This window comes from Tenrec ecaudatus, chromosome 1 (genome assembly GCF_050624435.1).
Source record: "Tenrec ecaudatus isolate mTenEca1 chromosome 1, mTenEca1.hap1, whole genome shotgun sequence".
Lineage (NCBI taxonomy): Eukaryota > Metazoa > Chordata > Mammalia > Afrosoricida > Tenrecidae > Tenrec > Tenrec ecaudatus.
The window spans coordinates 121069276-121094445 of record NC_134530.1 but is presented as its reverse complement, the minus strand read 5'-3'; the positions used below and the strand labels follow the sequence as shown (position 1 = coordinate 121094445).

General features: G+C 38.6%; 1 protein-coding gene across 1 annotated transcript in view; it reads left to right on the top strand.

Moving 5' to 3' along the window:
- The first annotated feature begins 238 nt into the window (after positions 1-238).
- Positions 239-25170, top strand: part of GTF2B (general transcription factor IIB) — a 37253-nt gene continuing 12321 nt past the window's right edge. Inside the window, exons 1-2 of the mRNA XM_075558083.1 lie at positions 239-394; positions 7113-7219. Of these exons, the coding sequence (XP_075414198.1) occupies positions 378-394; positions 7113-7219 (124 nt within the window). The 5' untranslated portion in view covers positions 239-377. The remainder of the gene's footprint in view (positions 395-7112; positions 7220-25170) is intronic.

Below are 25170 nucleotides of genomic sequence, written 5' to 3'. Positions count from 1 at the left end.
GGCGAACCCCTGGTGGGCCGTCGCTTCGCTCCGGGTCCCCGCCACGGGTCCGGCGGAGCCAGTTCGTCGGGTTCTGTAGAGAGTTTTCTTTTAGCAGTTACGGCGATTTACCCGCAGACCCTGCTGCTTTCCGAAGCCGAACAGAAATATTAAAAAAAAGAAAAAGAAAAAAGAAAGAAAGAAAGAAAAGAAAAAGACGTAAAGCACGAGCGCACGAACGTTCAATGCTCTTGGCCCATTTCGCGACCCGTAGCCGCGCCCCGGGACGTCTGCGTCACCGGTGGGCCTATAAAAGCTCGGCTCCCGGCGTCTTCTCGTCACAGACGCTCCCCGTGCTTTGCGTGGCTGTTGTTGCGGAAGCCGCAGGGACCGTGAAGATGGCGTCTACCAGCCGGTTAGTACGTCCGGCCGAGGCCGGCTAGCCGAAGGGCTGGCGGCGGGCCCCGGGCTGTCAAGGCAGCCGCTGAAAGGGCGTGTCCGGCGGCGGGCGCGGGAGACCCCGGGCCGGACGGCGGGACAGGCTGTCGGGCCTGCACCGGGACGCGTCAGACGGCGCGGCCGTCCTGATGTCGCCGGGCTCGCCTTGGGGGCCTCGCGCCCGGTCCGCCTCTCTGCGGTCTCCTGCCTTCACGGCGCGGGGCCTCGCTTTCCCCCGTCCTTTTCGTGTCAGTTTTCCCCTACGCGCGTGTTTCCATCTGGGTCTCAACCAGCTGCGATTCCTCCTTCCGCAGGAGCGGGGCAAACGGGCTCCTTCCCGGCCCCTACCCGTCTGACAGCTCAAGAATTGTGCCTTAGCGAGTCTGCGAAGTGGAAGCCAGGGTCTTTCCGAAGTCTCCATTCGTTCTCGTGTTAAAAATATCTTTATAAGCGCCACCGTTTGCGTAGTCCCGCAGGAAACCAATCTCTGCCTGCAGAAAATTAATGGCATAAGCCGAGCCGTGACTAACTTTTTTTTTAATATGTACCCGTATCTACAGGAGATGTATGCAGTGCCCACAGACAGCCTTTAATCTTAGGAACTAAGACATGTTTGCAGACCCTAATTATATCTCTCATTACCCCACGAGGTAGATATTAGTGTTCTTGTTGAAGTGTAAACTGAGTCATGCCAAAGTTAGTATTTAGAACACAGCATAGAAACCAAGATACCTGTTTCCTGTTATCACACAATTGGCCTCTAGTTAACTCAGAATGTATTGGAAGTTTCCACTTATTTTCTACCCTGCTTCTTGAAGGCAGCTCTATTAATTTCGGGTGGAATTGTGTTCCCAATGAAAGTCATTGACCATCAACAGTAAGTTGGAGAATATAGGCCCCTTTTAGGATTGCCAATGTTTACCATGTTATGTTATGAAAAAACACCCCAAAAACCTCAGGGTGAGGGGAGCAGCTGTTGCTAATGGCATATTTGGGCGTTTGGAAACAGCCTTTAAAACCAGTGACACCCTTGTTTACTGATTGTAATTCTGTGATTGAATGCTCAATCATTTTATGTGGGCGTGGTTCTGTCAGGTTAAAAACATACTTCCCTTTCTGCTCTGTAAATTCAAATTGTCCCCAAATTTCAAAAATATGACTTTGTAGTGGAACTTGGAGGTAAATGTGATCATATTTGGGCACAGCTTTGCATATTGTGTGTGTGTAGTAGGAAGTTTTATTTGTAAAAATATTGCAGTAGTTAAATGCCACAGAATCCATAGTCACTCGATATTTTACCTGAAGAATACATTCTCTGCATTTGTTTCTAAAAATTTGCATCAAACTTTTTTTTTAACATTCCAGCTTTTAAATTTTCTTGTGCCCTTTGTACTAATTGGTCTCTTGAGATTTTTCTTCTAATAATAACACATAAAGGTAAATGTTAGTATTTCTACTTTCAGTATTTTTCCCCCTGGAAGAAGCTGCACAGTAGGTATTGGGGGTCTGCTTAGTGTTCTCACCAAGAAAAGCATACATGTTCTGGGTTCAAATCTAAGCTTCACCCCTTAACTAATTGTATAACCTCAGGCCATTTATTCTGAACATAATCTTTAAAATGGAGATAACCCCTATATTGCTGGGTTGTTTGGTTGAATGTAATGTATTAGTATAATGTACCTGTTGCACACAACACACCTAGGCATCCATGTAGAGCAGTTTCCCAAAGTGGTGGATACCGTCCCCAGGAAAGTCCTGGAACTAGCTATCCAGTCGGGCTGCAAAAGTGGATAAGAGTACTTTATCCCGGATTATGGGCTACTGTACAAAAGTTTAATTGCCAAGATTCCTGAGTAAAATAATTATTTTTTCTGTAAAGGGGGTGGAAGGCTAAATAAGTTTGGGAACCTGTGGTTATAGGGGATCTGTTTAATTTTTTTATGGCTGGATGGTGGCTGCAAACTAAAGTTGGATATCTGGCTTGTTGATAACTTTCATGTTACTAATAACTATTTTCTTCATTCCTTCCCTATTGTTTCACTTTCTCCACTACTGCACAGTTCGTGTGGTTCCTTATATACAAGAGGCTTCAAAAAGTTCATGGAAAAATGGAACTAAAAGAATTTTTTCACAAACTTTTTGAAGTTTCATATTACTCTATTCAATAATTTGGTTCCAGCGGTTCTCAACCTGTGGGTCGCGACTTCTTTGGGAGTCGAATGACCCTTTCACAGGGGTCGCCTGATTCATAAGAGTAGCAAAATGGCAGTTACAAAGTAGCAATGAAAATAATTTTATGATTGGGGGCTCACCACAACATGAGGAATTGTATGAAAGGATCACGGCATGAGGAAGGTTGAGAACCACTGGGTTAGACATTATCTAGCATGATTCCATTTCATTTTGATAGATAATACAAATTATGAAAAATAAGTACAGAAAATACACCAACCTCCTTTCCCTGGTTCCCAGACATCCTACAAGCATTGATTGTTAGCAGCTTCTTGGTATTTTCCTAGAAATCCTATGCTTTATCTAATGTGTCTATATGTTCCCACCTCCTATGCTCCTAAGAAGTGGCCTCATGTAAACATAGATTCACAGCTCAGTTATTTCACAGTGTGTGCATGTACACATAACTACCAAGGTCTCCTAGCACGCTGCGAGTCTGCCTTGCATCTTCAATCCTATGTCCTGCCCCGCCCCCAAGCCACATCCTGGCCTGTAACATCCTTTTTGTTTTTACCTGAACTAAGGTAGTATATTAAACGAAATCCTCTCATATATGTCCACTTTTTTTGGTTAGCATTTTAAGATGCCTCTGATCCTGGTACTGTGTTTAACTGCATCTCATTCTTTTTTCAGTGCTATATTGTTTCTTCACATATCTTTTGAAGTGCTTCTATATCATTACATATAAAGATATATATGAGTACTAACATCAAACCTTTTCTTTGCTTATTTTAGATTGCTACCATTTTTCCTGCCAATAATTTATGGCATAAATGTGGATAGAAGTAATCCCTAATTTTCTTAATGAGATGAACCTAATGAGTAATTCCTCATTTACTAATGAGATGAATCAAGGCTTGTTTTGGTTCACTTGAATATATACTTCGCGGGTAACATGGATTATTTTACTTTGGGTAGCATCATTTTCAAACATACTTGAGAATTGACCTTTTGAGTTGTACTTGTTAGCCCAAGAAAGTTTATCCAAAGTTACAAATACCTGTTTACATATTTTAAAATATTTGATTTTGCCTCATGTATATGTATTTGTGAGATTCATTTACACACCTACTAAATTTGTGTTCCATTTCTGTTCCTTTTTAATCTAATTCTGTCAGGTTATTTAAGGCAAATGTGCCTTTCCTTAATTGCTTTATTCAAAATAGTTGAGCAAATTAATGATAGTATAACTGACTGAAAAGTAGTTTCTGAAACCATATCTTGAATATGCAAAACCAAATCTCACTGAATTCCTCTACCACCACTCATAAATATGCCTGTTAAGTTCAATGCACCATTCTAAATAAAGGCAGTCTGACCCTGGTTATGGAAGAAATTCATTCCTAAGTTTTTTTTAATTAATTTATTTTTAGTTTAATCATTTTGTTGGGGGCTCTTACAACAATCCATACATCAATTGTATCAAGCATATTTGTACATATGTTGCCTTCATGTCCCAAACATTTTCTTTCTACTTGAATATCAGCTCCTCTTTTTTCTCCTCCCTCACCCACTCCCACACTCATGAACCCTTGATAATTTATAAATTATTTTTATTTTCATTTTTTATACTGTCTGCTGGCTTCCTTCACCCATGATTCTGTTGTTCATCCCCTGGGGGGTGGGGAGGTACATCACTCATTTGCTTGGTTTCCCCTTTCTCTCCCTTTTCCCCACACCTTCTCCCTACCTTCATGTGATCGCTACTCTGATTATTGGTCCTGAGGGGTTTATCCGTCCCTGTAGTCTGTCGAGAGCTCGTATCTGTAACAGTGTACAGGCTCTAGTTTAGCCAGATTTGTAAGGTAGAACTGTGGTCATGATTGTGTGTCTGTGTGTGTGTGTAGCATTAAAGAACTAGAGCAGTTGTTCTCAACCTGTGGGTTGTGATCCCTTTGGGGGCTTGAATGACCCTTTCATAGGATCACCTGATTCCTAACAGTAGCAAAATTACAGTTATGAAATAGCAACAAAAATAATTTTATGATTGGGGGCCACCACAACATGACGAACTGTTAGAAGGTGTTGGTATTAGGAAGGTTGAGAATCACTGAACTAGAGGAATGTTGTGTTTTGTCTGTGCTATACTGCACCATGGCTGGCTCGTCCCTTCCTTTTGGCCCTTCTGTGAGGGATATCCAGTTGTCTACAGATGGGCTTTGAGTCTCCATTCCAACTCCCCTCATTGGCATCGGAATGGTTGGTTGTTTTGGGTCTTCTAATGCCTGATACTGGATCCTATTGACACCTCATGATTGCGTGGGTTGGTGTGCTTCTTCCATGTGGGCTTTGTTGCTTCTCTGCTAGATGGCCGCTTGTTTATCTTCAAGCCTTTAAGACCCCAGATGCTATGTCTTTTGATAGCCGGACACCATTTGCTTATACACCCATTTTGTCTTCAGTGATCATGTTGGGAAGGTGAGCATCACAGAATGCCAGGTTATTAGAGCAAAGTGTTCTTGTGTTGAGGGAGGACTTGAGTAGAGGCCCAATGTCTCTCTGCTACCTTACTATTTAACCTATATATGGACATAGACCTACATCCTTATCATTATATATTAATATGTGTACATATGTATATACTTATGTTTATGTGTTGCCTCCTAATTCTTTCCTCCATTTCCTTTTACTTTCCTCCTGTCCCACTACCATGTTCAACTTTCATTTTGCTCTCCATACTTCTTCTGGGCTACATTGCACTTGATCGAACCCCACCAGGTGTTCTATGCCTTCCTCGCCATCAAATTTAGATCTCTTGTTGTTCCCTTGTTCTCAGGTTTGTTCACTCCTCCCTCCCTCCATTTCCCCCACTTCCTCCTCTCCCTTGTATCCCCCCCCCCCCACACACACACACCCTTCAGGCTCGTTGCTTCTCCTCAGGATTGTTTATCCTGCCTCTTTTATATAGATAGATATCAAAATTAAAAACCCAAAATAACCTATAAATAGTTCCAGGTCTGATCAGGTCTGATCTAGTGCCAAGCTCTGCCACCCACCACCCACCACCCAACCCCCGCTTGAAGTTTGAAGTCTTATTTTCAGAATTCCTTGAGGACTTTGTTGCTTGCTCCCCTTGCTACTCTGTTACACTTCCTTCATGTTTCACCCTGGTGGGCTGTGGGCGACTGGGCACAATTCTGAACTGTGTCTCCAGTGCTGCCACTATAGTGCTGTGGGTCAGTAAGGGGACATTGTGTCTCATGGTGAGGCTGAGCCTCTCTGTGCAACCCTACTCCGAGCGGGATTGTTGTCCTTGAAGCTTGGGGGCCAGGATGCTGTTCTCTCTCTCCATCCTTTCTCTCTCTTTCTCCCTCCTTCACCTAACACCGCCCCCCCCCCGCCCCAGCTAGCTGTGTTTTCAGTGATGTCCTTTGTAATGAATTCTTCTGGGGATGGGGGTTGAGTTATCAGGGATAGGGGCTGACCCACAGACCTTTCTGTTAGTTCACTGCTTCTTGCCTGTATCAGAGTATTCAAGTCTTTTATGTGGAATTGTTGAGTCAGAACAAGTGTATGAAGTTCTCCCTTGAGCAGAGGTTCTCAACCTTCCAAATGCCACGACCCTTTCATACAGTTCCTCATGTTGTGGTGACACCCCCCCCCAACCATAAAATTATTTTCAGTGCTACTTCATAACTGTAATTTTGCTACTGTTAAGAATTGGGCGACCTCTGTGAAGGGGTCATTCCACCCTCAATAAAGGGGTTTCGACCACAGGTTGAGAAACGCTGCTCTAGAGATTCTGATTCCTTTGGTTGCAGATGGAGCCCAGGGATATCTGTAATTTCACCAGATCCCCAGGTGATTCTAATGATATGCCAAATTTAGGGACCTAGGCTTTAATGTTGCAGTTTTCATAATATGAAGGGGCAGGTCGAGGTTTCTACTCCCATAACAAGTTATAGTCTCTGAAACCCACAGAGGCAGTCCTGCCCCATGGTAGAGGATAGCTGTGAGGCTGAACCCACTCGATGGGGAGTGAGTTTCCTTTAGGAGCTGTCTCTAAAAACCTAGGGTGTTCCTGCATATAACTGAGCACACTAACAAGAGAAAAACAAAGAAATGAAATTTATTCTGCAGCCAGAGAAATACTGACTAGGGGCTCAACTGGAATGGTTTTATGTAAGTGCCAGTAATGCACTACTCAAGATTCCTTAAAAGTCTTGGTAGGTCACATGATAAAGGAAAAGAAACATTATGTTTCCTGTGGTGTACATTTTTAACAGCCTTTCATATTGGGAAATCAAGTTACTCTAATAAAAATAGTTCCCATAAAATCTACCAACTAGTTACTAGCTAGAATATGAGACAGCCTAACTGAATGCTTTGACAATTAAGCTTAAATGTTCAAGTTATAAATGTACGGGATTGGAAAAGAGCTTATCATTCCTCCCCTCCTCCAGCTGATGATTAGTTTGTTACATAATTGTCAAGAGGTTACCAGGTGTTTTTTTTTCTTTTAGTTTGGATGCTCTTCCGCGAGTCACGTGTCCAAACCATCCTGATGCAATTTTAGTGGAGGACTACAGAGCTGGCGATATGATTTGTCCCGAATGTGGCCTGGTTGTGGGTGAGTAATTAACTGATTTTTAAATCAGTTTTGATAGTTCCTTTTTGTATATTTTCCAAACTGTCTTTTAATGGACAAGTTTTTACCTTTGTTAAAGTAATTTATATTTCCATAGTGTACATAAGCAAAAAGAATTGAGGAACTGAAATTAGAGTAAATTAAATCATCTAGAGGTCCTATTTTACCACATATCCAGAACAGAAAGTTCCTCAGTGTCTTCCTGAGACCTTAGTCTTAAATATTTGACTTAGGGGCAGAAGAAATGACATTCAAGGCATATTAAATAACTCAACTTTTGTGGTTTTGTATACTTTGAAAAGTAGCTAAGTATAAGATATTTCACAGTAGGTCTGTATTGAGTCTCATTTGCAACCTTTTAGCTACTTAAACTTTCATCTGTTTATATAGAATCACTGTTTTTTAATTTTTTAATACATTATTTTATTGGGGGCTTTTATAGCACTTACAACAATCCATACATCAATTGTATTAAGCACATTTGTACATAGGTTGCCTTCATCATTTTCAAAACATTTTCTTTCTACTTGAGCTCTTGTTTCCAGCTCTCCCCATTCCCCACCCTTATTACCCCTTGATAAATTATAAATTATTGTTTTCGTATCTTACACCAGCTGCTGTCTCCTTTCAGCCACATTTCTGTTGTTCATCTGTAGGGGTTGGGGGAGATTTACACATTGATCATTCTGATCGCTTCCCCCTACCCTCATGTTATTGCTATTCTCATTATTGTACCTGCAGGGTTTATCTGTCCTGGATTCCGCATGTCGAGAACTCTTATCTGCTTTAATCCAGCTGGGTTAGTAAGATAGAAATGGAGTTATGATAGTGTGGGGGGGAGCATAAAGAACCAGAGGAATATTTCCTTGATGCTATACTGCACCCTGGCTGGCTCGTCCCTTCCTTATGACCCTTTTGTGAGGGGAGTTTTTTAGTTTATTGTCTAAAATTTACCTGATGCTGTTGAGCCACTTCTGACTCAGCAACAGCAACCACGCCGGACAAAATAGAACTGTCCATAGAGGTTCCAAGGCTATACACATTTATCCAAGCTGGCTGCCACAATGTTCTCTCACAGGGTGCCTGGTGAGTTTGAAACAGCAATGTTTGGATTCAAGGCCAAGTGCTTTAACAATTGTGCCATCAGAGCTTGTATAACATTACTGCTAACAATAGTAGTTCTTAAAATCTCACTTTCATGTCTCTTGCTCATTAATCTAGATATGCAACAATATGCAGGTGGGTGGTCTTGTTAGAACTATTGCTATGTTGAAAATTACAGCAATACCCAAGAAGAGGGGTAATACCGTATATACTAGTGTAAAAGCCGAGTTTTTCAGCACATTTTAAATGCAGTTTTTGTGGTAAAATTAGGTGCCTCAGCTGAAATTTGGGTCGGCTTACACTCGAGTATATACAGTACCTAGCATTTGACTTGTATAGGCATGAGAGTGCTAGTGAGATGGTGATAAGTAGAACAGAACATTGCCGTGGATGTGGTGAGGTACTATGGCAGTGTCTGAGTTATCTTCTGGACATCTGGGTATGTTATGGATGTCTTCAATGTCCATGTAGATTGCTTGTGCCAATGAGCACTCTCTACAGCATACAGAGTGCTGACGTAATGCCTTAGGGATTATCTTCTTAGGAGGCAATATAGATAGCTAATGCATTTACTACATGTTAGCTACAGTTTAGGACTCAGATGATGCAGTCCAGCCTGGTGTTGAGCCTCCATGTCAATGAACAGAAATGACTATGATAACCCTATGAAGCAGTCATAATCTAGCATGTGAGACCCTCAAGAGTTGGGCTTGGCTGGATGCTAGCTAACCAACCTACAGTAAGAGGTAGTTATAAGAGGTATTCTTAGAAGGTTTACATTCACTTTATCCTCAAGACAGCCAGCTTGGTAACCACTAATGTTATCTTCATTTGCCCCAAAAAACTGCGGTTTTGGTAATCTGACAGTCTGGCTTCACTGTCCATACAGGAGCCAGATTTTTGTCCTTTATTGCTTTTCATAGTAAAATTAATTCAATCTGAGGGTCAACAAGCTGTGTTCTACCATTGGCTTTTATATGACCCTATATTCAAAGAATAATATTTTACATGAAAAAAGTCCAAAAATGAAAATAATGATACTCTTAGAAAATACAAAATATATATCGAATTCAAATTTGTTGATTTGCCCTGTGAAGTTGTTTCTGACTTTGTTAGCAACCTTAGGGACAATTGAATGAAGCTGCCTTCTCCTGTGTCATTAGATGTGAGCCCATTGTTGCAGCCTATATATTATTCTATCTCATTGAGGGTCTTCCTCCTCTTTTCTGACAACACCAAACATGATACCCTTTTTCAGGGAGTATGTGAGAGGAAGTCTTAACCATCCTTGCTTTGAAACAAATAGAATTGAAAAAAAAATGAAACGGCCATTAAATTGATTGCAAACCTTAGCGTTCTTATTGAACAGAATAGGACTGCCCTGAGGGGTTCCAAAGCTGTACATTTTTATAAGAGCAGAAAACTTCATCGTTCTCACGTGGAAGGTCTGATGGATTTGAACTGCTAACCTATGTTAGCAGCCTAGTGAATAGCCCAGTACACCATCAGAGGTTCAAATTGGTGCTCATAAATAAATTTACTGGGATATAGTCACAACCTTTTTAAAAAAAATACATTGTCTATGGCTGCTTTCATGGTACCAGGGTAGAGCTAAATAGTTGCAACAGACCTCATGTAGCACTCTGCAATAGTTTTGTACAGCTGCACAGCACACTACAAATCTTTGATGTAGTTATAACAACGTTTTAAGTGCCACATACCGCTGCCATTCTGGGATATTTTATTACCGTTTTATACCAAGTATGTTGAAAACAGAATGCTGTGCTCTTAAGGCACAGTGGAGTGTGAACTACAAAGCATTGTTTTGTTAGGCAGTGACATAGCAATGCAATAGGAATACAGTGGATTTTGACATTACCAGATTAAGCACTCATCATAATTTCTCTTCTCTGAAAAGTAATGGGTTAGAAAATTTTAAATAGAGCAATATTTCATCACAGCAGAGTTTCTTGATAAAAACTGAAATGAAACTTCATTTCAAGAAGGCTTCAGAATATTTGTAGAATATGGAATTTAAAAGTAATGTTTGTTTGTTTCCATAACATTTTGAAGCCTGCTCATTTTCTGAGTGGCTCATTTGTAAGCCACACAAGGAATATTATTTACCAGTATTAAATAATTCATGTTTAATTGCAGCAAAGAAAAGCTTAGGACCTTTTTAGCCTTTCAGCAAGTGCAGTTGCTTGAAGAGTTGCCATTGGGAGCAACATCCCAATTAAAAGCTCAAAGTAGACAAGGTAACGGAGAGGCATTACTGAAACCCAAAAGAAGGCTGAGCATGATAGTGGGACAAGAGGAAAGTAAGAGGAAGTAGAGGAAAGAACTAGGAGGCAAAGGGCATTTGTAGAGGTCTAAATACAGGCATATTCATATTTTTAAAATATATATATATATAAAATGATGCAGAAATATATTTATATGCATACATTTATAGGTTTAGTATTAAGGTAGCAGATGAACATTGGGCCTCCACTCACGTACTCCCTCAATGCAAGAACACTTTGTTCTATTAAACTGGCATTCCGTGACGGTCACCTTCCTGACATGATCGCTGAAGACAAATGAGTGCATAAGCAAATGTGATGAAGAAAGCTGATGGTGCCCTGCTATCAAAAGATATAGTGTCTGAGATCTTAAAGGCTTGAAGGTAAACAAGAGGCCATCTAGCTGAGAAGCATCAAAGCCCACATAGAAGAAGCAAACCTGCCTGTGTGATCACGAGGGGTCGAAGGGATCAGGTATCAGGCATCAAAGAACAAAAAAATCATACCATTGTGAATGAGGGGGGGTGTGTGAAGTGGGGACCCAAAGCCCATCTGTAGGCAACTGGACATTCCCTTACAGAATGGGTCTCCGGAGGAGACTTAGCCAGTCCAGGGTGCAGTGAAACAATGATGTAACATAGGACTTTGCTCCAGTTCTTTAATGCTTCCTACCCGCCCAGTATCATGATCCCAATTCTACCCTACAAATCCCTCTAGACTAGAGGATGTGCACTGGTACAGATAGGGACTAGAAACAGGGAATCCAGGACAGATGAACCCTTCAGGATCGGAGGTGAGAGTGGCGATACTGGGAGGGTGGAGGGAAGGTGGGTAGAAAGGGGGGACCAATTACAAGGATCTACATAAAACCCCCTCCCTGGGGGACAGACAACAGAAAAGTGGGTAAAGGGAGACGTCAGACAGTGTAAGACATGACAAAACAATAATAATTTATAAATTATCAAGAGTTCCTGAGGGAGGGGGCGGGGAGGGTAGGGAAAAAATGAGCTGATACCAAGGGCTCAAGTAGAAAGCAAATGTTTTGAGAATGATGAGGGCAACAAATGTGCAAACGTGCTTGACACAATGGATGTATATGTGTGGATTGTGATAAGACTTGTACGAGCCTCCAATAAAATGATTTTTAAAAACAAAAAAATCAAAGTAGATTATTTCAATTTTTTCTTGGTTTTTTAATGAATTGACACGTTACTGATACCTCTCAGTTCTTTGTCGAAGGAGGTCATTGCTGAGTTTGAAATAATTGAAGTTTTAGCTACTGTGAATTTGTCTTCATTGAACAACTATAACACTCAAAACTCATTGCCCCGAGGCAATTCCAACCTGTAATGACCGTTTATAGAATTTCTAAGACTATAAATCTTTATGCAATCAGACTACTTCATCTTTCTTCCTCGGAGCAGCTGGTGGGTTTTAACCACCAACAATGCAGTTAGTAGCCCAACATTGATGTTACATTGCAACCATGCTCCTTACAGAATAACTAAAGGAACAAGTATTTTCCAAAAAAGTTGATAAAGTACTCAGTACCAACCTGAAGTGGTATCTGCTAACATATAACAGAGAGTTTAAAAAGTATCCTTGGTTGGGTATTGGTTATGTTCTGAGCTGCTAACCACAAGATCAGGGATTCACAACCACTTGCCACTCCACAGGATAAAGATGACATTTTCTACTCTTGTGAAGAGTTACTGTTTCCAAACTCAGGGGCAGTTCTGCTCTGTCCTGCAAGATCGCCCTGAGCCCAAACTTACTTGATTGCAGTGAGTTTGGTTTTGGGTTTTGATGAAACAGAAAAAGGTTTAGTTGGACAAATTTATAAAGACTGAAAATATAAGGCATTTAAAACATGTTTGTCGGTCCTTTTACTCACCTATCAGTTCTTTGTGGAAAATACCTGAAATTTGTTGTAGGCTATTGAATTGGTAATGTTAACAGGGAACTTTATTTGCTCTCTTGACCTAGCCGTCACCAGTTCAGTGAATGTTTTGTCAGAAGCAGAAGTTGACCATCCTGACTTACCCTACGATACAACTCAGTAGGTTAGCATGCGATGATTTAGTCGACTTTTTAAATTCGGGGCCACGGTTAAAATTGTTCTGAACCAATACTGCTGCAACTACTATTGGCTACTGAATGGCTTTGGAAATTAGCTTTTGCTGTAGATTTCCTTTTTTTTTTTTTTAAATGAAGCCTCCTTAAATTATAAGACAACACAGTACTTATGTGTAAAACGTATTACTTTGAAGTCAATTTGACAGCAGCTCCCATTGGGTTAAGTCACAGTAAGGTCTACTTGCTTCATTCACCTAGTACACTTCCAGTGCTAACACACGTAGAAATGAGAAATGGAATTGCCATTGGCATAGAAATTTTCAACAGATCTATTTTCTGATCTAAACTATGCTTTCAGCCATGTTTTTCAGACCTTGGAGGCTGCTGCAAAATACATTTTCATTTTTTTAACTATGCCAATTAAGAGAGCTTCTATTTAACCTTCCATTGTAAATGATTCATCTGCAATATAATATGTTGAAGAAAGACAAATATCAGAAGAAAAATGAAATAAAATTCCACAAATGTCTTTTAAGCAGAGAATAGGCACAATTAAGACCGTATGCTTATGCATTAATATCAGTATTTGGCATCACCAGTGTGAAAAGACATTTTTTCAAAGATGAAATACATTAAATCTTATTATGCATCAGTATTAAAAAATGAACATTTGATGATAGGGGACACTTAACTTTGAACTCCATATAAGTGGAATTCTGTCTGCCCCAAGACAGACCTCTGTTCTTATTAGTAGTTGTATATGTCAATAAATTCAATTAAGAATTAGACCTTTCCTCTACTCCCACCCCTTATGCAAGTATAGACCAGGGGAGTTGCATATGTTCATTAAAAATATATAATTTTTAAGAGATGTGGATTTATTTTTCCCACGAGTATTTTGAAACCCCTGTGTACATAATATCCCCAATTTTGACTCTTGACTCATGAAACTTGGGGCTCTTTACAGAAATGTTTGACAGCTTCTGAGCTAAATAGGAGTATTTTAACTTATAAAATATTAAAATCAATATAATAAAGGCATAAACTAAAGCAGAGTCATAAAATAGAATTTCAAATTCTTAGCTCTTAACTTCTGCAGCCACTTCAAAAGTAGTACAGAAATGTTCCCGTGTGTCTTCAGCTTTTCTGTCAGCTTCATCAGCAAGACAGTATGATTAACCAAGTGGGGAAGGAAATTAAACCAAAATGACTAGTTTACTTTTTGTGCTTGGAATGTTTAAATTTTTCTTACATTTGTATGCTACTTCATATCAAAGGAAGTTAATTTTCTTTTCAATTTTAGTTTTATTAACCAGTCCTGAACACCAGCATCAGAATTTACATATCTATTAATCTAGCTATAGCTATATATACATACGTATATATATGCTAAAACTATTAGGCTGAACTTGAGTGCCTGAGAATTATAAAATGTATTATGATTCAACTTTATTTTATAGCAGTGTATCTTTGTGGTACTGATTATTCTGATGTGAAATATGACTTATCATTTGTTGTAAGGTACACATTAGCGATACCCACAGATATGGTGAAATGACACCCCGCAAGTGAAGAATTCACTGCATGACCAACAAGACAGATAGACAGGAGTCTGGTATGAAAGTTCCAATTTGCTGACAATGTCATAAAGCAAATTGTTAAGATGAAAATAGCTTAACTGAACATGAGCCTAAATTAAAATAAAAACAAACCTGTATCAATATATTTAAATATAAGCAATTGTCCCATATCAATAACAAATTGAGATTTCATGTAATAGGTAACCAGATTTACATCATCTGCTGGCACATGCTTTTGTTGTCAACTCAGTTTAGCCTTTACTTGTGCTAAGGAGACAGGGCAGGAATCAAACTGGGTAAATACCATTTATTCTTGAGTATAAGCCAACCTGAATAGCAGTGGAGGCACCTAATTTTACCACAAAAACTGCATTGAAAATGTGCTAAAAAAACTCAACTTATACACAAGTATATTTGGTACTCTCTTTTTTCAATTAAAAAAGTGTTTAGCAGTTTTATTGGCATATAATTTATATATCATACAACACAATCATTCAATCATATTAAGGAGAATTGTATAATCATCACCAAATCAATTCTAGATGTTAAATTGTCTATAAAATGAGTTGTGCAATCACAATCTGTTGTAGTGCTCCCTCCCCCTGTCTGTCTTCATTATTTACTCCTGAAATCCTCTTTCCTTCCCTATCACATGCTCCCCCACCCCTATTTTCCCTGTATCCCCCTTGTATCAGTTATTATCATTATGCATTCATATCTCCTGTGCTTCACAGCTTGGAGACTGAGCAGAAAACAATAATAAAAAATATCACACTGAGGTAGTAAGGTTAAAAACACAATAGTATTCAGACAAAAATACAAATAATGCATAAGAAGGAAAAGACCCCAAAAACATTTGAAAAACCAGGGAAAAAATTTTTTTTGTGATGGAACCAATAAGTGATACTTTCACTCAGAACAGATTCAGGTCGTGTGTATAGGGTGGTCAACTGACCAAGTATTGAGTTTGATCCAGTATAATCAAGATTACAATGGTCTCTCTCTGATAGTAAGACATTCAAGACTCTTGCCTGTGGCCAGAGCAGATCTGCCAGTGGTTCTGCAGATGGTTTTTGGGCCTGTACTGTCCCCCTTCTCCCTCCACAAATTGGGTGTTTGTTATCTTTTCCTCTGGTGCTTTTCTCCTCACCATATTATAATTTTGTAATTGTTTGTTTCACACAAGCTGGTGTGCTTCTGTGCTTACTTGACTCCTACTTCGATGGTTGCTTGTTTAAATACAAGCCTTTAAGACCCCAGACACTATTCTGATTGACAGCTGGGCCCCATCTTGCTTTAGCTCCCTTATCTTCAGTGATCATTTCATGAATTTGAGTATCAAGCAGGCTGGGCAAATATTCTGTAGTCCACTGAACACAACTATTATAAGAGTTTGGTCACAGAGATTTGAATTCAGACAATAACATCACGTTTTTTTTTAGTAAATGATGCATGGTTTGATTAAGGTTGCTATAAAATTTTACATGATATGAAGCATTTTATATTATACCATCCTTGCAAAACGTACATTTTAGACAGACTTTGGTTTCAGTAATGACCCAACAAGTCTAGAAACTAAACGTCAGAATTGGATAACTAACACTTTATTAATGTTTACCGTGCGTTTGAAATTTATGGGTGCCTGTTATCAGTTCTCTGTAATTTCAAGCTCATGACTACATTGTTCCCAACTGTCATCTTCAAAGTTATTATCCCTCTCAACTGAATCAGGTAGCTAAAAGAGCTCATTATATCTTCTTTTAAATAATACAATTCATAATGGAAAAAACATTTATGCTCTATAGTTACCTACTATCTTTCCCATAATCCCTAATAACAATTTTCTTTTAAAAGATTGGCACTTGTCCACATATCATACAATTCAATAGTTCAGCCATCTCAAGAAGGGTTGTACTGTCTTGACTTCAATCAATTTTAGAACATTTTTACCCATACTCATTGTTATTCTTACAGTATTTTTTCCCAATTTGGAGAAACTATACGCAACCAAATATTAGCCAATTCAACAACTTCTACATGTATAAATCAGTGTCATTGATTACACTCTTCTTGTTGTACAACCCTTACTGTAATTTTTCTCCAAATTCTTCCACCACCATTAAAATGATCTCAGTGCCCCTTAAAGCAAATGCTCCCTCCTTTACCCATGGTAACTATAGGTCAAGTTTGGTTTCTTTATTTTTAGTAGTCTTCTTGATATAATATTTACATATTATATACTTACATAGGTAAACTGCTACTAAACAGCTGTGTATATGAATCATCAAAATCAGCTCTAATGCTCCCTTCCCTCCCTGACAATTTTCTTACTGCCCTCCATATTTGCTCATACCTTCCTTGAGGATATTCCTTGGATCTCTAGTATCAAAATGAATGCTTTGTATTTAAATTTTTTCTTATAGCAGCACCTCCACTTCCAGGAGCTATTTGTTGCTTTCAGTTACGTAACAAAATACCCCAAAACTCAATGGTTTCATTGTGCTCATGATTTTATAGTAATTTTGGAAATAAGAGCACTGGTGGTAGAGTGATTACGCACTGCGCTGCTAACCTTCAGGCCAACAGTTTGAAACCACAGCTGCTGTGCAGCAGAGAGATGTGGCTTTCTACAAGCATCAAGAGATAGAGTTTGACCCTGCCCAGTAGGGTTGCCATGAGTCAGAATTGACTCAATGACAGTGAGCTTGGTTTAATTTGGAAGGATTAATCATGGCAGGTGTTTCCTTCCATGTGTCATTTACCAGTCAGTGTGGATTGAAGGATCCACTTTCATGATGGCTTTTCATAAAACCTGCCATACTAGCATCTCTCTGTTCCTAAGCCTCCTTATGCGAACTCTTATCCTCTAGACATTCGCCATCGTTGTCTTAGAGTAAGTTGACCGATTTTACATGGTGGCAGTAGTCCAAGAGTAATGTCCCAATAAATGGTGTTTTGAGAGAGAAAATGGAAGCTGACTCAGTGTAGTTAGAGCTAGGACTAAAACTGACGCCGGGTCAATGCACATTCTATTGTGAAAGGAGTCATAGGGCCCAGCTAGAAGGGAGGATGTGGCGGAACGTGCTCAACTTCAATGGTAAGGTCATAATGGGTCATACTGGAGAAGAACATGTGCATGGTGAGGACATTGTTACAGCCATGTTTGGAAAATAGAATTTTCAACACATTTCATGCACACACACTCACACCCATATTCAAAGCCCACATAATATGTGATCCTTATTTAGATATTTGTAAAGTTTTTGTGGCTATATTTAATTGTATTCAACATAAAATGACTGTTGATTTTTTTTTTAATTTTGACATTTAAAATTTTAAACATGAAGCATAATGATTTAACTTTCTCCTTTTGCCAATATTCCTTAAGTATTGGTAGTGATCTTTAAAACGAACAATTTTTTTAAATTGACTTAATATTTTAGGACAATTTTAGGTTACAAAAAAATCTTTTAGAAAATAAAGTTCCAATTTGCCTACTCCCTGCCCATTATTTCTCCTGGTAACATCTTGTACCTGTGTGGTATATTTGTTACAAGTGATAAACCAATATAGATGCATTATAATTATAAGTAAGTCCATCGTGTGTATTGAGGCTCATTCTGTTCAACCCTGTGGGTTTTAACAAATACTTAATGTAATGTGTCTAGCATTAATAAGGACACCTTAAAAAATCTTTATTCTAAATTGGGTGAAGATTGACAGAGCTGGTCTTTTCCTTTTGTTTTTAATCATTTTATTGGGGGGTTCATAACAACTCATAATCCATACATACATCAATTGTATAAAGCACATTTGTACATCTGTTGCCCTCATCATTCTCAAAACATTTGCTCTCCACTTAAAGCCCTGGCATCAGCTCCTCATTTTTCCCCCTCCCTACCCACTCCCCCCTCCCTCATGAACCCTTGATAATTTATAAATTATTATTTTTGTCATATCTTACACTGTCTGATGTCTCCCTTCACCCACTTTCTGTTGTCCGTCCCCCAGGGAGGGGGTTATATGTAGATCCTTGTAATCGGTTCCCCCTTTCTCCCCCACCCTCCCTCCATGCTCCCGAGCTGGTCTTTTTTCAATTCAGCAATTCATACACATTTTGTTTCATGTCATAAATTTCAAGTCCCCATGATATAACATCACTTATCCCAAATTCTCCCCAGGTTTTCTCTTTCCAGTTCTCTTTCTTTACTAACTCTGCCCTTTTGTTTTTATATTGTTGGTTATTCTAAGGTGTGTGTATACCTCACTGATCTCACTGGTGCGCTCTCAGGTGTGTATACCTCACTGTTCTCCTTGTAGATCTATCTTTTTGGCTGAAAATTGAACCTTGGGGGTGAATTCATTTCCAGACTTGAGGGTTGTTTACAGACCCACAATCTTGAGGACTCCACTAGTCCGTTTTGCTCTACGTTTTCCTCCCACTCTCTCTAGGACCTTCTAGTGCAGTGCTTCTCAACCTTCCTAATGCCGCAGCCCTTTAATACAGTTCCTCATGTGGTGGTGACTCCCCCCCTCAACCACAAAATTGTTTTCATTCCTACTTCATAACTCTAATTTTGCTACTGTTATAAATCGGGATACCCCTGTGAAAGGGTGGTTTGACCCCCAAAGGGGTTGCTACCCACAGGTTTGAATCGCTGTTGTAATATCCCTTTCAGAGCAGTTGGTAGCTGAGGTTGAGTGCAGTCTCGTTCTTCCCACCTCACAGTGTGGAGACTGACAGTTTCATGGTTCCTTAGTCCATTGAACTAACTGCTTCTATTTTCATTCCTCTTATTTCTTCTCGACTAGGAGAGACTAGTAATTGTTCCTTAGATATCTGCTCACAAGTTTTTGTGACTCCAGTCCCTACTCTCCAAAGTGCAGCATTTTCTTTGTGGGCTGTTCAGTCTTTTGATATTGGTGTCCCCTGAAATTGTGGTCCTGAGCCCTCTGGCTCAGCAACTTATTCCCTCACGGTGTTTGGTTATGACTGAAAAGTTTTCACACGTTTGCCCCCTATATGCTGCACTAAATCCATGGATATAATTGCAGCAGACATTAATACCCATGTCAAATATGTATGTGTATGTTCATGGATATGCTCCTGCACTCTCCCGTAGTCATTCAGGGTGTCTGCATCACTTGTTAAGCACTGTTATTGCAGGGTAGTGTATATAACAGTATATACTTCTGTTGTCCTTAACTTTTGAAATCCTCCCAGTGGCCTCAGAAACAATTTTATAATCCCCCTTTGCATTCTTAATAACAGTAGGTTATTACAGTTCTAACAGTATTTTCCCAGCCGCCACTCCTAAATAGTGAGTATGTCACTCTAAAATTTGGACAGTAGGTGGCAGTATAATATTTAGAGCATTAATTTGTAATAAACGTAACCTTGTACATTGATTCACCAGCCAAGTATTAACTTATAAGTTACTATAATTTCTAATGAACATGAAATTGGTTTGTAATGACTTTTGATAATGAGGACCTTACCATGAGGGATTATGTAAAACTAACACTATTATTACATAGTTATTTTTTTATGTACCACTTAAATCTGAATTATCTCCTTGTTCTTCGGAGCAGTATAAGAAAAATGATATATTGGAAAATATTCAAGTAGATTCAAAAGAGAGAGTCAGTCAACCATACCCTTCCCCCACTTTAATTTATGAGTGTTGTTCTGTGAATTTCAAACAGGAATACATGAGTGTGCATGGAGAGTCAGCTGGAGTATATGTGTAAGCTGATTCTCAGTCCCATTCCTGGAAATTCTAGTGCAGCTAATACTTTGGTAGCATATTGAGAAACAAATCTGTATTAATTTCAGAGTTTATCATACTCTTTCAGATCTGTGTTTTTAGATTTTTTCATAATTATTTTCACTTATTTTCATACGTTCCATGTCTCCATACTTAGACTATGGACTGGTCTAGATACTTTCATGTGTCTCCATAGCTCTTAGTATAATGGCCCTAGAGCCTCATCTCTACTAGTTAAAAAATATATATATGTACCTATATTCAAGTTGCATACATTTTCTCTAGTTTCACTTACTTCATCTGTAAAATGTGTCCCTCATCTCCACACCAAAAGTAATGCATTCGTGTAGAAATTGTTGAGTTAAGTGAGGTGCTGTATAACATAACCAAAACCAAACTTGCTGTTGCCATCGAGTCAGTGCTGACTCATAGTGACCCGAGACTGTTTACAGGAGTAGAAAGCCCAGTCTTCCTCCCTCAGAGCTGCTGGTGGTTACAAACTGCTGACATGAGGGTCACCATAACCACTACGGCACCAGGGCTTCTCCTGTGTGACACGTCGTGTAATTTCAGTACGAGATGACAAGGATACATATTTCTGTGGACTTGAGTGCTCCATTTTTTTTAACTGTGTAGGAAGATGAAGGTAATGTTAAGCTTGAGATGCCAGTTTTCACAGTATGTCAGTTGCAATTTGTGGATGAGTGATTACTATGGGTGTGGTGTATTCAGTGTATCTGTTATTTTAAAGATTGTTCTCCTACCCTGGTAGTGGGTGTCGGGGTTACTCATTGTGCAGCAAGGCTCAGTCAAGGCCAGAGCAGATCCAGTGTGCTTTACCAACACCATAATTCAAAGACATCAGTTCTTCACTCTTTTGCATTGTGTACTGCTTTCATGAGCATTAACTATGGGTGCAAGTAAAATAAAATCCTTGACAATTCTAGTTTCTTCTCCATTTATCATGATGTTGCCTTCATCCGTAACTGCTTTAACACCTCTGTACTTTAAGAAAGCAAGTCTGTGTCATCTACATGTAGCTTGTTAATGAGGTTAATATCTATAATATTGAAATAGTTTTAAAGTTAATAGGCTATTAAAAGATAGTTGAATATAGGCATTTAAAATATAGCAATTACTACTTAGAAAATACGATTTTTAACAGAAGAAAATCAAGGTCTAATATTTTTATTTTATTTTTAGGTCTAGTCTTAAATGTGACATACAATACTTTTAAATCTAAAAGTAGGCCTGGAGGAAATAGTATTCTCATACCCCAAAAGAATGATAAAAATCACGGTTCTACCCAAAATAAAGGCTTGGTTGTATTAAACCAAAATAGAGATTTCATTCAAAGTCAACAGTTTACAAATGAATTTTTATTATTATTTTGCTCCCCTCCTCCTGAGTTTTTATTTTAATGAATTGAGGTATTTATATATATATATATATATATATCAACCAAACTCACTACCATCAAGTTGATTCCAACCCAAAGTAACCCTGTAGGATAGGGTAGAGCTACCATGTAGGTTTCTGAGACAAACTCTTCATAGAAATAGAAAGCCCCTCATCTTTTTCTGAGGTGGTTTTGAACTGCTAACCGTGGTTAGCAGCCCAAGTGTAACCATTACGTGACCAGGGCTCCTGTTTTGAGATGAGATATTAGTTACATACGATCCTAAAGATATATAGTTTGAGTTTTATCATTATACCTCCTACCAGTATAACTAAAACCCCAGTCAAGCTGTTTTAACATTCTATAGTTCCATCACCTCAAGCAGTATCGTACAATTGTTACCACAGTTTCAAAACATTTTTTCTTCTTGAACTCCTTGATATGTGCTTTGCCTTATCCCTGCCCACCCCTGCCCTTATTATTATTTTCCATGTCTTACACATCCAATATATCCATTCACATGCAATTCTGTTGTTTGATCCCTTCGAGTGGGGTTATACAGTCATCAGTACTATCAGTTCCCTTTCCCCCACCCTTTTTTAAAAATCGTTTTATTGGGGGTATTTAGGCCATTTTTATCACTCCAGAAATTCCCTTACATTCCTTTCCAGTTAGTCCTCACCCGTCAGCATCCATTGCTGTATTGATTTCTATCATTAAAGATTATTTTGTCTGTTTTTAACTTCATATAAATGGAATCATATAGTATGCACTTTTGGGCTTGTGGGAGGGGGCTTCAAAGTTTCGTAGAAAAATAGAATGAAAAGAAAATGGAACTTTTCCATTAACTCTTGAGGCACCCTTGGAATAGTATGTTTTAATTGCATTTAGCGTATTGAGTGTAGTTTATTTGCTGAGTAATATTCCATTTTATATATTTTCTAAAGGAGGATATTTGGGTTGCTTGTAAAATTGGGCTAATATGATGAACAATGCTGTGGTGAACATCCTTGCAGGAGACTTTTGTGGGTAAATACTTAAAAGTGGATTGCCACATTATAAAATGGAAGCGTTTTCAACCTCAAAAACTTAACTTCCATCAAGTCATTTCTGACTCATAGCAACTCTAGGACAGAGTAAAACTACCTCTGGGTTTCTGATGGCAAATCTATGGGAGTAGAAAACCCCAACTATCTCTGGGGGAAGGGCTGGCAAGTTTGAACTGCTGACCTTGGTTAGCCTAGCGTGTTAACCCATCACGCCATTCGGGCTCCTATTTTAAACCTCTTTTGAGTTGTTTTGACAGTTTTCAATTTCTTGAAAGAATTTTCTTGAAAGAAAAATTCTAAATTGATGACTTTTTGTGGACAAGAAATTTGATCACAGTTATTTAAAGATTACTCTCTAGATAGATGTAGTAGTAGTGCCTGTAAAGAACAATTTAGCTTATTTTAAATCTTCATATATTATCTTTCTATTCTAGTATTATATAAAAATTAGTGTGGCTTAAGGAGGAAACGGATTTAAAATTGGCTTGTTGAGCTTTAAAGGACATATGAGGTTATGTTTATGTATGTATTAATTTCCAGGCTTCGAATCCTAGGTTCATCATACCAAATATTTTTTACTCCTTTGTGCTATTACACACTAATACCTTAGAAAGATTCTGTATTGCAATTTTCTTCCAGAGTAAAATTTTCAATGCTACCCCTTTTAGATTTTCTTGAAATGAAAATCCTTCATGTATTCTTTTTTTTTTCTCTACCATATTTCTTAGTAGTCATACATGTAATCGGTTGGTTTAGTTGCAGTGTTCAGATATGCCATTTGTGTTACATTGGAAATTTCAATTCTTCTACATGCCACATTTTGAACAGTTCAAGATAAAAAAGGGAAGGAACTGTTAGTACAAACTTCATATTCTTGAATGAGTCATGTAGATCATTCCCACGTGTGTGGAAAAATTGCATCATTACCCAGTGCTGAGTTTGTATTTATACTATAATAGGCCAGGTTGGGGGTGACAGTGTGTGTGTGTGTGTGTGTCTCCCAATTCCATTTTGCCTTTTTAAAGGCCATTTAGACCAAGCAGTTAAAAATACTCATGGGAAAAAAAAGAGGACCTGATGCCAAGGGCTTAAGTGGAGAGCAAATGTTTTGAGAATGATGAGGGCAATGAATGTACAGATATGCTTTACACAATTGATGTACTTATGGATTGTGATAAGAGTTGTATGAGCCCCTAATAAAACATTTTTAAAAAATACTCATGGTGAGTTACTTTGATGCCAAGATAAAAAACCCAATGAAGTAAAAGCATTTTGGCCAAACTAACAATTTGCCTTCAGATTTTTAGAGAGACTTTAAAATGTTGTCTTTTTTTGCTCTGTTCTTTGCAAATTTTGTGTTAATAAAACATTACAAGTTAATGACAGCATCGAATTTTCTTTTAAATTTATAAATTAGCTAAGTAACTCCAGTTTTTTAAGCCAACAATGTATTTTTTGTGTTCTATTTTACAAACAATGTTTGTGTTCTATTTTCCAGAATAAGATCAGATTCACTTTCTGCCCCTTGAAAGCATAAAGGCATGGACATATTGTGGGATCACTTTAGATCAATGGTTCTCAACTTTCCTCATGCCATGACCCTTTAATACAGTTCTTCATGTTGTGTGGTGACCCCCAGCCAGAAAATTATTTTCATTTTTACTTCATAACTATAATTTTGCTACTGTGAATCAGGTGACCCCTGTCACGACCCACAGGTTGAGAACCACTGCTTTAGATGGTGAGTATGATTAAAAGAAAACTTTATCTAAAAAGTTTGTTCCAACTTTCCCTGGCCTTTAGCTTCTATTTTGGGCTAATATAATCAGAGAACCTTATAACTAGCCTATCTCCCTGCTTCCTTGGACTTTCAGATCCCATGTGACATACATAGTTCAGATGAAAAATAGTTACTCCTGGGTGATTTGAAGTCTGTTTGAAAAACAAACAACTAAGGGAAAAAAGATAATCAAACCACTACAAGAACAAGAGAAAAATATAATTTTTTCCATAGCTTTTGGTAATGTTTTAGTAAAATGCTAAATTTAGCTTTATTATTCCTGTAATTTGTAAACATTTTGATTAATGTACTGACTATATGAAATGGTTTAGAACACTGGTTCTCAACCTGTAGGTCATGACCCCTTTGGGGGTCGAACCAACCCTTTCACAAGGGTCACTGGATTCATAACAGCAGCAAAATTACAGTTGTGAAGTAGCAACGAAAATAATTTTATGGTTGGGCGTCACCACAACATGAGGATTAAAGGGTCACGGCATTAGGAAGGTTGAGAAGCACTGCTTTAGAAGATGTGTTGCTGTTGTCATTGAGTCAGTTCCAACTCAAAGTGACTCATGTATAGCAGAACAAAACACTGCCCCATCCTCACAACTGTTATGTTTGAGCCCATTGTTGTGGCCACTGTGTCAAGTCACCTTGTTGAGGGTCTTCGTCTTTTTCAAATCACACTTTTCAGCATGATGTCCTTTTTTGGGGTCTGGGCTCTCCTAATAACAAGTCCAAATTATGAAGTCTTGCCATCCACACTTCGAAGCAACATTCTGTATGTATTTCTTCCAAGACAGATATGTTTGTTCTTTTGGCAACCCATGGAACTTCCAGTATGCCTCGAAAATACCATAATTCAAATGCACTGATTCTTCTGTGGTCT